The sequence below is a fragment of the Hibiscus syriacus genome, unplaced genomic scaffold (genome assembly GCF_006381635.1).
Source record: "Hibiscus syriacus cultivar Baekdansim isolate YM2019G1 unplaced genomic scaffold, ASM638163v2 tig00112344_pilon, whole genome shotgun sequence".
Taxonomy (NCBI): Eukaryota; Viridiplantae; Streptophyta; class Magnoliopsida; order Malvales; family Malvaceae; genus Hibiscus; species Hibiscus syriacus.
The window spans coordinates 643,851-657,671 of NW_024063307.1; the positions used below are offsets into that span (position 1 = coordinate 643,851).

The following is a 13,821-nucleotide window of genomic DNA, read 5'->3' on the forward strand; positions in this document are numbered from 1 at the left end:
CTTCCTTTTTGAAGTATCCCATTCCGACTTCTGTAAACTTTATTTACAGTTTATACGGTCAACTATTTAACAATAAATATTAAAATATTTAATAATAGCATCAATAAACGTTTAAATATCTAATAATACCATGATCTCTCTATCTCTCTCCAACCTGAAATCACGAACCGATGATGAGTTCATCGGAAAGCACAACAGTTTTTCTCTTGGTTTGAACATTCGGATCTTTGTGATTATTTTGTCTTGTGATTTCTTGTCTGAATGGCAGTAAAAAACAAAACACCACAAATCTTTTTTCAGGCACCCATGTGTTTTTTACTGCTGATTTTGCAGGTTTTGACCACAGTTGCACCGTTCTTTTTACATGACCAGTTCAGCTTAGAGATCAGTTTGGTATTCAACGATTAATTTCGATTCGACTTTATAATATTAACTTCAAAAATAAATCGAGTTGGAGATGAAATGGATCTAAACTTTTCTTTTTGTTTATTAAGTTAAATTGATTGTAAAATAATATGTATTTTAAATTTTGTTAATCATTTGACAATAAATATTTAATCACCATGTTATAATTATTGATGCTTAAATCTGTGATCTCTAAAAATAATAACGAGAATTTTAACTATTTAAATAAATTAATTTACGCTCGATATAAACTTTTAAATGATAGGGTGAGACCAACTGTTTTAAAGGTGAGGCCAACTGGTATGCAATATAGGTCAATTCCTCGACTTATTCCAAATCAAAAGCCGAATCTTCCCTTAATCAGCTGAAAGGAAAAGGCAGTTCAAATTACAGTACTGATGGACATTGTTATTTTGGATTAAAATGCATGATTTACGGCGAAAAAGAAGAAGAAAATGACAGCAATCAAATTAACCCCATAAGTCACTCTCTATGACAGGCACATTTGCATGTTATGTGAGGGAAGAAAAGGGATGAAAAAGGTAGCCGAGGCCCACCATTGCTCACCTAAATATAGTGCTCTGTTGAACCAGGAGAGGGCCGAGACAATGAGAGAGGGACCTTTGCCTTTTCGTGTAAGGGATGTTAGTTGAGTTGGACCCTTTGCGAATAGTTCGAGTTTGTTTCGATTCGGAATTTTAACGAGCTGAATCGAACAAGATTCAACTCGATAAATTCACAAATTGATGATTTTATAATTTTTTAAGATGTTGATTATTTTATTTATTTTGGATTGATTACATATTATTACATTTCTCTTTCAAGAACATTTGTAATATGATAGGTTTTTGTAGTTGAGGATTGTTACTTTATAGTTTAAGCTTTAAAAATACTATACACATTTTTTTGATAATTTTTTTGTTAAATTTATTAATTTATGTTTATTTTAAGTTTTATATAATATTATTAGATTCTACATGTATTTTTAAAAAATAAGACAAAAATTATTACGAATTTAACAAACAATTATTGAGTATGGAGTCAAGTCAAATATAATCTAACAATTTTTCAATCGAATCAAATATTACTCAAACTCATGATCAACCTCGCATCTAATACCCTACGTAGGACATGAAGGCCATGTTACTCTACAGAGTAGAGTGACCCTAAGCTCTCTTGTAAAGACAACATAGTAAGGTCACGTGAGATCATTCCCCCAACTGCTTCAAACCGCTAAAACATGTTTTTTTCTTTTCTTCAACCATCTCTTGAAAACTGTAAACTGCTCTCTGTGACTGTAAATCACCAGTTCCCGAAGTCATGTTTTGTCCTTTCTACCACCTGGTTTTAATAAATACTCTATTAACTGATATAAGGGTAGGGGTATGATGTATAATCCTGTAAGGACCTTCCGAATACCATAAAATAATGGAGAAAAAGTTGAAAGATTCATGATTGTGTTCAAGGTAGTTCAACTAGTTTCTTCAAAAGAAAGTAGGAGGAATGTCTCTATGCAACTTGCTGAGTTTAGACCCACTATGGGAAAGAGATTAAGGGGTAGGGCAGTACCTGGTATCCACAAAGCCTAGATGATAATGACAAATTCACAATGGAATTATATTGGGAGGACATTGACAGCAGAGACAAGGCCTATATAAAGGCCAGAATTGATGACCCCGTTTTCATATATATATATATATATATATATATATATATAAACGATGTTCGATGAACTGTCTGTAAATCGATCGTGTAACGTTCGTCTATTAAGCTGAATAAATGAGTATGAATAAACATTTATGTTCATTTAATAAATGAATAAAAATGTGTTCGATTGGTTTTATTCACAAATAATCTCATTTGAAAGTTCATTTATAAACTCATTTATAAGTTAATTTATCCGGTTCTCATTTTCTTTTTCTTTGTTACATTTTAAATATCGATGAGGGTAGAGATTAAATTGAACACAGGGTAAACTTTGGAGTTTAAACTGTGAAACCTAAAGAGCTAAAGGACTAGTGACATAATTTCAATATTCTTAATTTATTTTTTGTTTGTTTGTTTGTGTAGTTAACATTTATGAACATATTCGACAACATGTTAAAAGAACATGTTCACGAATGTTAAACAAACTCAACGTGAACACCTAAAAACTAAACAAACAAACACAAATGTTATATTAGAAATTTGAAGGAACACAAACCGAACATAAACATAAAACAAGCAAACAATCAAACAAACATGAATACTTGTTTGTTTAAGTTCGGTTTATTTACACCCTGACATGTACAACCTATAATAAGAGAGCATTTGTTGATGAAAAAATTGTCGGATCCGATATCCGAATTTACACACTCCTAATTATCGCAATGGCTTCTTAATAGTTAACGCGTACAAATATGCATGGACACTGGAAATGATCATCCTTTGTACTCACATATGCAGAGAGAAAGTGGTAAATCATATGACATGATTTTGGAACAACGTAATTCATGTACAATTCAGTTAAAGATTAAATTAGCAAGAAGAATGGGGCCATATTGATTAATAGAAGTTACAATATCCACCATCTCTAATTTCCCTCTTAGGGAGACTTGTTTCTGCTCCCCAAGGAAAAAAGATGGAAAAAATTGTATACACATTATTAGATGTTTGCATGACACTGTATTGGTTGATTTGTGTTAATTATCTCACAATCAATTCAAGCGAGAGCACAAACCAAGTGACCTCTATAATAAAGGAATTATTGTTATTCCTCGAGGACCCGGGTTCAAGCGCCATAGATGGCATGGGCGAGAGCGTTCAATGTCAAAAAGTTGAGAGTTATCGTTGACCAGATACTATATTGTACTTACCCCATATTAATAAAAAAAAATCAAGCGAGCGGTATGTAACACCCCAAATTAAAAATCCTGGAAATTGAGAGTTTTCCTTCGAATCCCAAAAATTGGGTTTAGGATCAAATTGAATTTTGATAGAATTGTAGTGACCAAATCGTAAGAAAGGAAAAGGTTGGCGACCTTTTAAAAAATCCTAAAGAATGAATGGACTTAGTTGATGATTTACCCATTGTTTTTAAGAGATTACTTCTCTTCAGAACCCTAGCCGCGCCTCATATCCCCTTTTCCCTTCCTTCCTTTCTTTACCACAACCGGTGCCGCTTTCAAGATACTGCAAACTCGCTTAAAAACTGTGCCATCATACTTCTTCAACGGTGATCAACTCAAACAAGCATCGACAGGCAACACGTACTTCCAAATTCTACATGGTGTATCCCAAATAACTTTGGTTGGTGACATAACCCATGATAATGGGAATTTACAGAACGAAATTGATTTTGCTCCAAGGTTGCAATGTTTTCAGCAAATTTAGCAACAACACCGTACTCTTGCAGACAAGCGCGATCACAATTTCGAAACAGCTCCACTTCATTATTGAAGGAGGTGTCAAAAGCCGAAGAACCCCGGCAGCCTCCAACCTCAGACACAAATAGGCCCCTTCGAGTTTTACTTAGAAATTCTCGTTTACACTCTGCCGCTAATCGACACTAGTTACTCGTTTCGTTTGGTTCATCTTTCGAGATGAATTTCATTTGGAAATATCAATGGATTCACTCATCGGGATGAATTTTACTTTAAAATATTAACGTATTCGTCCTTCTGGATGAATTTCATTTGAAATATTAATAGATTCACCATTCAGGATGAATTTATTTCAGAATATCAGTGGATTCATCCTTAAAGGATGAATTTCACTTCAAATTATCAGTGACTCCTCCCTTCAAGGCATGCACCACTTTAGATTGTGTGTTGCATAGAGTGGTTCTAGAGAATCTACTGTTCGAACGATGTAAAGCGATCAGGTACATTTACATTTGTACATCATTCACACCTTGAAATATTATTAATTTGAATTGTGAATATGATTTGTGATTTGAGACGTGTGTTGTTTGCACTTTAGAGTTCAAAGATTCACTAAGGTTAATAGCTTACAACCCCATTTAGTTCCCTTTCAGATTATCAAATTTATGCAACTTGGTACTTGGAGAGTTACATCATTTATTTTCAGAGAAATTATTATTTATAGTATGAAACTTTATTCGGATTTCTTACTTTGGATTTATATTTGTAATTTTATTTTAGAATTATTATTATAATTATGTAATTTGGTTGCATGACTTTAGAAATATTTATTATTTATATTTAGTTTTCATATTTTATTTTAGTAAAATTATGAAGTTCGAATTTGTGAATCGTTTCTTTAATACAAATATTAGTTTTAGTTTGAATGAAACACGATTTTCTCAAGGGTAAAATAATATCATTTTGGCTCTCTATATTCGACCTATTTCTTCAAAATAGTTAAAATAAATTTAATCATCAAATTGAATGGTGACACATGGCTCTATCCCATTGGAAGATTAATTTTATTTTAATTTATTAAAATTAAGACCAAATTGATAGAATGTATGAGTAAGAGTAACCAAATATGTAATTATACCAGTTTTACTAACTGCCACGTCCATACTTCCATTAACTGTTAACTACAAGTGATCTGAATGAATGTATTTAAATAGTTAAGTGACCTGATTTAATTTTTTTTAAAATAGTGGTCAAACTGGTATAATTTACCCTTTTTAAAGTTACAAGGATTCCGATGCCTTTTTGCCATGATTTACTTGAAAAATAACATCTTTACCAAAAACACACAGTCGTTGATTATTTGCCGCTGGGGAAACATCCGAGACACAGAAGACACTAAGCTCAAAGGGAATCTTAAAATGGGTGTCTTCACGGTTTCCCTGATGAGAAAACGTTTGTAATTGGAGTTTTCTGGTAACAAAGCATTCAACGATTTAGTCTAATTTGCATGTTATAGGAATGTTGAGAGTACATAGTTTTATACTAGTGAAACCCTTGTTCTTTGACATTGAAATTTGTTAAACGAGAAATCTCTATCCTTTATTTTGATGGGTGATTGATGTAGAGTTAAGGAAATATGTACAATCTCAGTTTCTAAACAAGTGAGCTACTCGTCATTTTTCCTTTATGATATATAGTTTCATCTAGAATATCTGTGTAAATTTAGTAAACAGATGGTGAACTAAACTTTTGGGTTCTCTTCCTGCTACGGAAGCTATTTAATTGTTCCTGCATCAGGCGTTTGTTAGTGTTAATAGTCAGATTCTATGAAGAAAAAGTCATCCAAAGAAGGTTACATGGGTTGATGAGATATCTGAAATGAAATTCTAGAATTGTGAACCCCCTTGTAGCTTGTATATGTCTACTAATCACAGGAGTTCCAGTTGAATACTTGGAACCAGGCACAATAGATTTCACAATTCATCTGGCTATTACTGCACTCGTTTATCCTGCATCGAATGGTGGGTTAGCTTGTGTTAATGCGTAGACAATTCTTTCTTGAACTCCAGGTTTTATTTTATATTGCTTGATATCACTTGAAAATTCCTATGGGGAATTTACTTTATGGATTTACAAAGTTATGTATTGCTTACAATCTCCTGGTACTGACGTCCTTTCTTGGACTTTTGAATGATGCCTGCTTATGAATAATGGATTTCTTTTAGAATTTATTCGAACTTCATCACGGAAATGCTGTGCAAAGCATGACGGTCCATTGGTTGTGGCTTGAAGACGCTCTTGCTGCCTTCTTCTTTGATGACTCTATCAAAGGCGTAAACCACTATTAGCAGTATAAGTTTTCATTCACTTTAATTAGTTTCTAATTTAAGGTTTTCAAAATTTAATTTCATGTTCATAATTAGGTCCATGAATACTTACATCTTTATTTGGAAGCCTTAATCAAGTCAAAGGAAATCCCTTTGTGATTTTTCATCGAGGGAATGTTTGACAATTGGCACATTGCATGGCACGGAAAATTAATGCAGATTCTTCCTTCGCTTTCCCATAAACGTCGTTCTCACTTAGTATCCTACCACAAGTTTTCTTCCTTCTTCACTTTTTTATTCAATTTCCCCTGACCATGGGTTACAAGAGGCACCCAAAGAAGAGAAATGTTGATCCTTCTTCTCGTGAGATGATTTATAATAAAAGCAGGGAAACCATTCTCAAGAAGGCCGCTGAATTATGTGATTTTGATGATACTGATGTTGGCCTTCTGATGTTTTCTCCTACAGGTGAATTGACCAGCTATGCTAACAAGGGAAGGTTGGTGAAGAATATCAAATTGATGCCACTGTTATTTATGTTCTTTCCATGATGTTTTGCTAAACTTCTTGTTATGCCTTTTATAGGGTTGAGGATATGTTTCTTCGTTATATTGAACAGCGTGATGATTTTGATGGGTGTGTTTTGTCAAATTTCTCTATTTTTGTTTCATAAAAGATTTCTCGAACAGTTAAGCTAAAGGTTTTTTCCTTGTCTGTGTATCTTCCTTGTTCATCCCCAAAATATGCTCTTTATGTCAGACCTCTTGAAAATGAAGAGGTAGTCTATCTTTCTCTCTTAGTATTCTTTCCTTTGCCTCCTTTGTTGAGATTGTTTTTGTCTTCATAACTCTTTGTTGCCTATACTTACAGTTCTTATGCCAAGGCCTGAAGCATTTGAAGTTCGAAGCTGAAATGATGGAAAGAATGGATCGGTGTGATGTCCTCCCTCTCTCTCACTTTCTCTCCAAGTCTGCAACATTTGCATGCTAACACAAACAAGCACAAGATGTTTATGCTTGGTTTTAATTTCTTTCGTTCTTACAAAACAATTTTTTTTTCTTATTTTATCATATGAACATGGTTTATCGGTTGCTAATGCGATGCATATTCAGTGTGGAGGTAAACAAACTTCTGTATAGCTTGCTGCCTTTCCTACCTAACGCTGCTAGTTCCGTGACACTCTGATTTTTTTTCGTCTTTTAATTTCCTAGGCTCTTGAGAGTAGACTCAATGAACTCAACCGGCTAAAATACGAAGCTGAAGAGAAGATGAGGTCATTGTTTTTCATTTTCCATTGTCCTTTTTCTTCATATTTTTGATCACTTTTGACAAGTTTGTTGCTGGTTTGGGACAGCTTGGGATGGTTCGACTAACATACTTTATTCTGCTTTGTACGGATTAAAAAAAAAAAACAGGTTTTATAAACCAGATGTGTCAAAGATCCACTCAGAGGCAGAAGCTCATTACCACCAGCAATTTCTTACCCATGCACTTCGAAAAATTGAAATGCTGAAAGTGAGTTAATTTTTACTCGATTTTTTTCGCTGATATAATGCAAGTTCAACAACATCGCCAATATTTCTTCTTTTCACAGATGACGAAGCTGCTTGAGGAAGAGGCTTCACCTCCGAACCGCACTTGTGATGGGGCTTCAACGACAAGCGGATTTGGCAGTTCTTAAGAGGTTCAATGGCTGTAAAAGCCTTTTTATGGTTCTTAGAAACACAAAATAAGGCGTTAGCGATTCCAGCCGCCATTAGGCAAGCAGTTGTTTCCTTAGAGCTTAAGCCCCTTTATCCTTAGAATTTCATTAAATGTACTGAAAAAAATACACCTTTCACAACTCCGGCGACTAGTGTGCCCCTTGACTCAAGTTTCAAACTTTGAAAATGGCTAGTTAGTTTACATATGGTTTTCCATACACATCCGGTTGCAATACAATGCGGCTGGCAAGCTGTTGAAAGTTGCCCTTTTTTGCACACAATAAATTGCAGTGTCGATTAGGGAGAGAGAGAGAGAGAGAGAGAGAGAGAGAGAGTTTTAAATATTGAAATCTGAATTTTTAAACTTATATTAAACACCATTTATTGGTGGTCGTGTGTGGACGGTTACATAAATTAAAATATACGATTTCGTATACAATATCGTATTAGGACGGTTACATGGATTAGTACTTGTGAATTGGTACAGGTGATCCGCGTTTGAACGGTTACATGCGGATAATTATATGAAATTAATATTTAAAGGAGTTCACAATTCACATGGTACAAGGTGTAGGATTTTGGCCTTCGCACATGTTTTGAGTCCATCGGTGGATGAACACGAAGACCAGTTGGCCCACATCCTTGAAAATGTGAGCACATTGTGCTTGGTACAGATCAAACGTTTCTGGTAGTGTTCCGGGTGATTATACAAAAGTCATTTTAAGATGGGTTTAGGGGTCACAAGCTGGATGGATATATAGGGGTTCAAATCAGGTGGATGGTGAAATGGAGAAAGAGAACAAAATTCCAATATATTCACCATACATGGAAATGATAAGCCAAGCAAAATATCATAGCCCATTGCAGAGTATCAACAGAACTAATACTAATATGAACCCTAGAGATGGAAAAACGTAACAAGAATTCAAAGATAATATGATTATACTATTAGAGCAAAGGGGTAGTTAAATGGCTTTTATTTTCATCACTTAATATCATCACCGCACAGAAATTCCTCTCCTTGGCCGAAACCAACTGCTCAGAACCAAAAACCCTGTCAACAAAGCATGGTCTGTCCCACGTGGCTGTTAATCAATACCCGCAAGAGCTGCTGCCAATTCATCCTTCCCAGCCCAGCAAAGCCGGCATTAACATGTTGAGCCGATGAGAAACTGAAAGTGATGGGCATAGATTGGAGAATGGAGACTTGAGCCTGCAAGAACCGAATGTACTTAGATGCTTGTGTGGGTGTCCACGGCCTTCTCGCCGAGCTTTTGCCTATCTTTCGGGTGAGCCTTCTGTACAAGATGATAGATCGAGGAGCATTGAAGTTGAAGCTCTTGACAACGGAATTTGGGTTTGGGAGTTGATGCGGCGGACACCGGGGACGTGAACAGAGCGGAAGATGTGGTTCGACTCTCGGTATCAGAGGAGTAACAAGAGTCAAGGAGCTGAGAACGGGAGGAGGAGGGAAACCAGTCTGGGTCATGGGGTAATGGGATCGTCGATGATGATGCTGTCGAACTCGGTGACAGTGGAAGCTAAAGGCAAAGGATGGTAAGAGTTAAAATGAGTAGTGCGACTGAAATCATGTTTCCATTTTGTTGCTTTAAATGCAACTGTATGGCTACTACTAGGTAGCTTGAGTTGAGATTGTAAAAATGAATGATGTTAAGAATTACAAAATACAAAGATGAAAACTGTACATAAAAAATTAATATAGATTTAAGTTAATTGGATCCTAAATCATAATGGGAAATGAGGTTGATGACACTTTCTTGTACAGGTGGTTTTTCTGGCAATATCGGTCACGACCCACATATTCTGTATACTCTTAGTGCTGTGCAAGTGCTTTCCCTTTTCAACAAGCTAGACGTTCTTGACATTGATAAGGTTGCAACTTGTATCCTATCTGGATTTCTTTTGATGAAGACATTGAAAAAGTTGCAATTTGTGTCATATTGTATAATTCTTTATGAAATTATCTACTCTTTGCTGGAGAGTGCTACTATTATGTTACTATTATCCATTTTCCATAATTGTTTTAATATATGATTTGCATAGCTTTGATTTATACTGTTCCTAGTTTTGTTGACTGGTCGGAGCTAACTGTTTAAGGGTAAAGTGTATTCAGGTGCTTCTTTTATTTCTTAAGTCTGTAGGTTAGACATTACTGGGCTGCAAAACGAAGACGGATCCTTTTCAGGTGAAATGTGGGGGGAGGTGGATACACGGTATATGTTCTTTCTGGATTTTTCATATTTCATGTCTTATTTTCAATGTAAATCCTTTTGTACTAGATTGATTTTCCTTGGTTTAGGTTCTCTTATATTGCCATCTGTTGCCTTTCAATATTACGTTGTCTGGACAAAATCAACGTTGACAAGGCCGTAAGCTATAGTCTGAGTTGCAAAAACCTGGACGGTGACTTTGGATGCACACCTGGTGGCGACTGGCGAGTGTCATGCAGGGCAAAGTATGTTAGTTTCATTGTCCACGTGGACATGTGTAAACTTTTACTTGCATACTCATAGCGAAGATTGCTAATTTATGGTGTTTGGTTCATTTACCAATGAGCTTAAAACAAAGTACTCTTAATCTCTGTTTTGAAAATCGGATCGGATCGGCCGGTTCAACCGAGAATCGTTGTTTAGTCCGGTTCAATCTAAATCGGTTGAACTGCTATTAGTGAATTGGTCAGAACCGCTAAACCGTTCGAACCGGACCGGCTGAAAACCGAAAAAAACCGAGAATTTTGTTTTTTTTAAAAAAAAATTAAACCAAACAACGTCGTTTGTTAAACGAGCCAAGTCGAACTCGAGTATTGTTGAGCTTGACTCGAACTTGAAAACTTTAAAAGTAAGTTCAACTCAACTCAAACTCACAAACTAAAAATTATCAAGTTAAACCCCAACTCGAAATATAATATTAAAACTTTAACTCAAAAGGCTTGAACTCAAAAAAATTTAGAAGCTCGGTTGAAACCTAAAATTCGAGCTTGATTGAAGTGAAAGAATAGTTCACTCAATGCTCACCAAAAGGCTCAATGATTTTGAATGCCAAATTACTTTTATTATTTATAGAAGTTAGTTGTGATGCTCTTCTATGTTTCTTAGCAATGTGATATTGTTTTGTTCTCATATTTTTACTCTTTAGACTTTTGGGATGCTCTTCTATGTTTCTTAGCCATGTGAGATTGTTTTTAAAAAAAAATTAAACCAAACAATATCATTTTGTTATGATTTTTTTAACCCCAAATTTATTTTTTAATTATAGTTATATAATTATATTTATTATTTAATATGTTTTACCTTAAATATTATGTTGTAGTTAATTTGAATCATTTTGTTTCACTTGATTTTATGGTTTTTAACTTATATATGTTATGACTTGCTTTGAATATGACTTGTAATATAAAAAATTATTTTTTATTAAATATTTTTGGTATTTTTATTTAATTTTTTAAATAATTATGACGTCGTCCGATTCTTCCGATCGATCAGACCAGTTCGATCGATTGAACCAATAAACCGATAATATGACCGGTTCGTTAACCGATCCGGTTCTGAAAACCATCCTCTTAATAACAATGATAGATAACCTTTGTTGAAAATGGGTTGATTTTCTGTGTATAATGACTGCAGTTTTCTGTTGTGTGGGTGCTCTTGCCATAACGGGATCTCTACATCATGTTGATAAGGACCTTCTCGGGCGGTGGCAGTTTTCTGGACCTTCTCTACATCATTATACTATGTTTATATATATATATATATATTTTATGTTTTTTTGTGATTGCTATTTTATATGTTATGCTATAAAAGTTGTGCTTTTTGTCTGGCAAAGGGTTGGGATGTTAAGTTTATAACTTGGGTTAATGGTCGAACTAAACTTCCAAAAACTAAATTAATTGAATATTAACTCAAAAATAATTTTAAATAATCCCGTTGGTTTCCATTTAATTGAATAGAATGATCTTTTATATATATATATATATATATATATATATATATAAATATTGTTATCCGATTTATTAATTAACTAATTTGAGTCGAGTGTTTCAAAACTTCAATATGGAACGATCTGCTTAATTTAACTCTATACACAGATATCAACATTCGAATTCTAATCTTGCTTAGGATTCGAATGTGACCTTGTTTAAGATTACAAATTTTTAATCTTAAGAATTTAGTACATGTCTTATTACATGAAGTGATTCAAACAAAATGTAAAGTGGTTCTGGGTGCCGGATGGTACTCACTAATAGGGCATTGGGATTTTCGATTGAGTGCCTAGTTTTCGTACTTATGTTAACTTTTTCCCGAGAAAATGTTAATAAAAAAATGAGGAAAAATAAAAGAATAAAAGCAGATCATGGAAGGATAAAACATGAGACATGCTCCTTTCAATTAGGGTTTATTTGGTTAGGGAAATGTGAGATTCTCAGGAGAATGTAATCCACATTTCCTGTTTGGTTGGTCGGGAATATCATTCCCGGTAATCTTACATTACTAATAGTGAATTTTTTTGGATATATTATCGAGAATATCATTACCTCTTTTTTCTTAGGTATTGTTGGATTACCGGTGTTTTGGACTAAAATGCCCTTAAAAAAATTTTCTTTCAAAAATATTCTTATTCTGTCATTGAATAATAAAAATTCTACGAAGGTTAAATTACAAATTTATCCTTAAACTATTTTAGATTTACAAAAAAGTCTATAATTAAAATATTATATGAAGTTAAGGGGTTAAAATAAAAATTTTACTCTTTCATTAAACCTTTTTATATTTTTAATTTTGTAAAAAAAAGTATATAAATTTTATGAATTTAAAATTTTTAAAGAAAATATATAAATATTTTTCAATTTGTTAAAAAAACAAATATATAATAAGGACAATTTGGTCAAATATACATTCTAATAATATTTTATTCCTTTAACCAAACACAGTAATCTTACATTTCTGCTAAACCAACCAACACAAAATACAATATTACCAGTAATCATATTCCCTGATAATCTTTTATTCGTACTTATAATCTTACATTCCGTGAATCAAATACACCCTTAGAGTGCACTCAATCCCCTGTGGAATGTGAGTGCTCAGTATTTATAACAAGTTAACAACATTATTTTTTTTCTCCATCAATGGCCTGACATTTAGATGCCCCTTTTATTCAATGAGCTGGCCTGGCCTGATTCTCTCTACTCCCACTATATCTCACCAGAATTACTTCTAAACCCAAACTTCACAATATTCATTAGGCTGTGACCTAAAATTGCTAATTTAAATTTAGTACCAACTACTCTTCATGCCCCTATGTGTATATATAACCCATGAAGGTAGATATAAGAAGTGGTATGTTGGGGTAAAGGTAAACAGTGGTAAACAAAAGGAAGAGAAAAAAACATTTGGTGGTCGTTGCATTAGGGATGTATATGAGACTCGAACCTAATAAGGTAAGATTTGTTTTTTAAATTTGGGTTTGGGTCGGATCAGATTAGGTTTTTGAAGGTTATATTCGGGTCGGGTTTAAAGTGAAAAAAATATCGATCTGATTTGACTTAAAAAATTTTAATTTTATCTTATATATTTTGGGATAATTGCAATAATATCTCTCTATGTATTTTTTTCTTTCAATTAAATCCCTATTTTTATTGAATAAAATAAATATTTTTTTAATAAAATATATTATTTTGAATCGGATCAAGTTCAAATTTTATCTCAGAAGACCTAATCGGATTTGGGTTGAGTGAAAGGTGTATAATTTTCGAATCAGATAAGGTAGACCGAACATCCAAACCGACCTAACCCATGTCCCTCCCTAATTGCCATCATGACAGCTCCATCCGGTTTAGTCTTTAAAACATTGGGCAGTTTACTCAGCTTGGGGGGATAAAAATTAAGGGACAGAAGACCCACACAACAAAAGACAACACCTCTCCTTGCCATTTTTATTTTTCCTTTTCCAAAGCTAATCATATCTACCACATGGTTAGTTTGCATTAATCTCAGCTCCCTCTCC

At 33.9% G+C, this 13,821-nt stretch overlaps 2 protein-coding genes across 2 annotated transcripts; both read left to right on the top strand.

Moving 5' to 3' along the window:
- Positions 1-5,133: 5,133 nt before the first annotated feature.
- Positions 5,134-7,980, top strand: LOC120178159 (agamous-like MADS-box protein AGL66). The gene is made up of 7 exons (XM_039184098.1): positions 5,134-6,593; positions 6,680-6,730; positions 6,854-6,872; positions 6,965-7,033; positions 7,306-7,367; positions 7,510-7,609; positions 7,689-7,980. Exons 1-7 carry the CDS (start codon positions 6,409-6,411, stop codon positions 7,773-7,775), a joined length of 573 nt encoding a protein of 190 aa, XP_039040029.1. The 5' UTR covers positions 5,134-6,408; the 3' UTR covers positions 7,776-7,980.
- Positions 7,981-9,555: 1,575 nt separating this feature from the next.
- LOC120178216 (geranylgeranyl transferase type-2 subunit beta 2-like) lies at positions 9,556-10,331 on the top strand. Its single transcript, XM_039184143.1, has 3 exons — positions 9,556-9,700; positions 9,965-10,031; positions 10,118-10,331. The coding sequence occupies exons 1-3, from the start codon at positions 9,556-9,558 to the stop codon at positions 10,329-10,331; spliced, it is 426 nt and encodes a 141-aa protein (XP_039040074.1).
- The last annotated feature ends 3,490 nt before the right edge of the window (positions 10,332-13,821 follow it).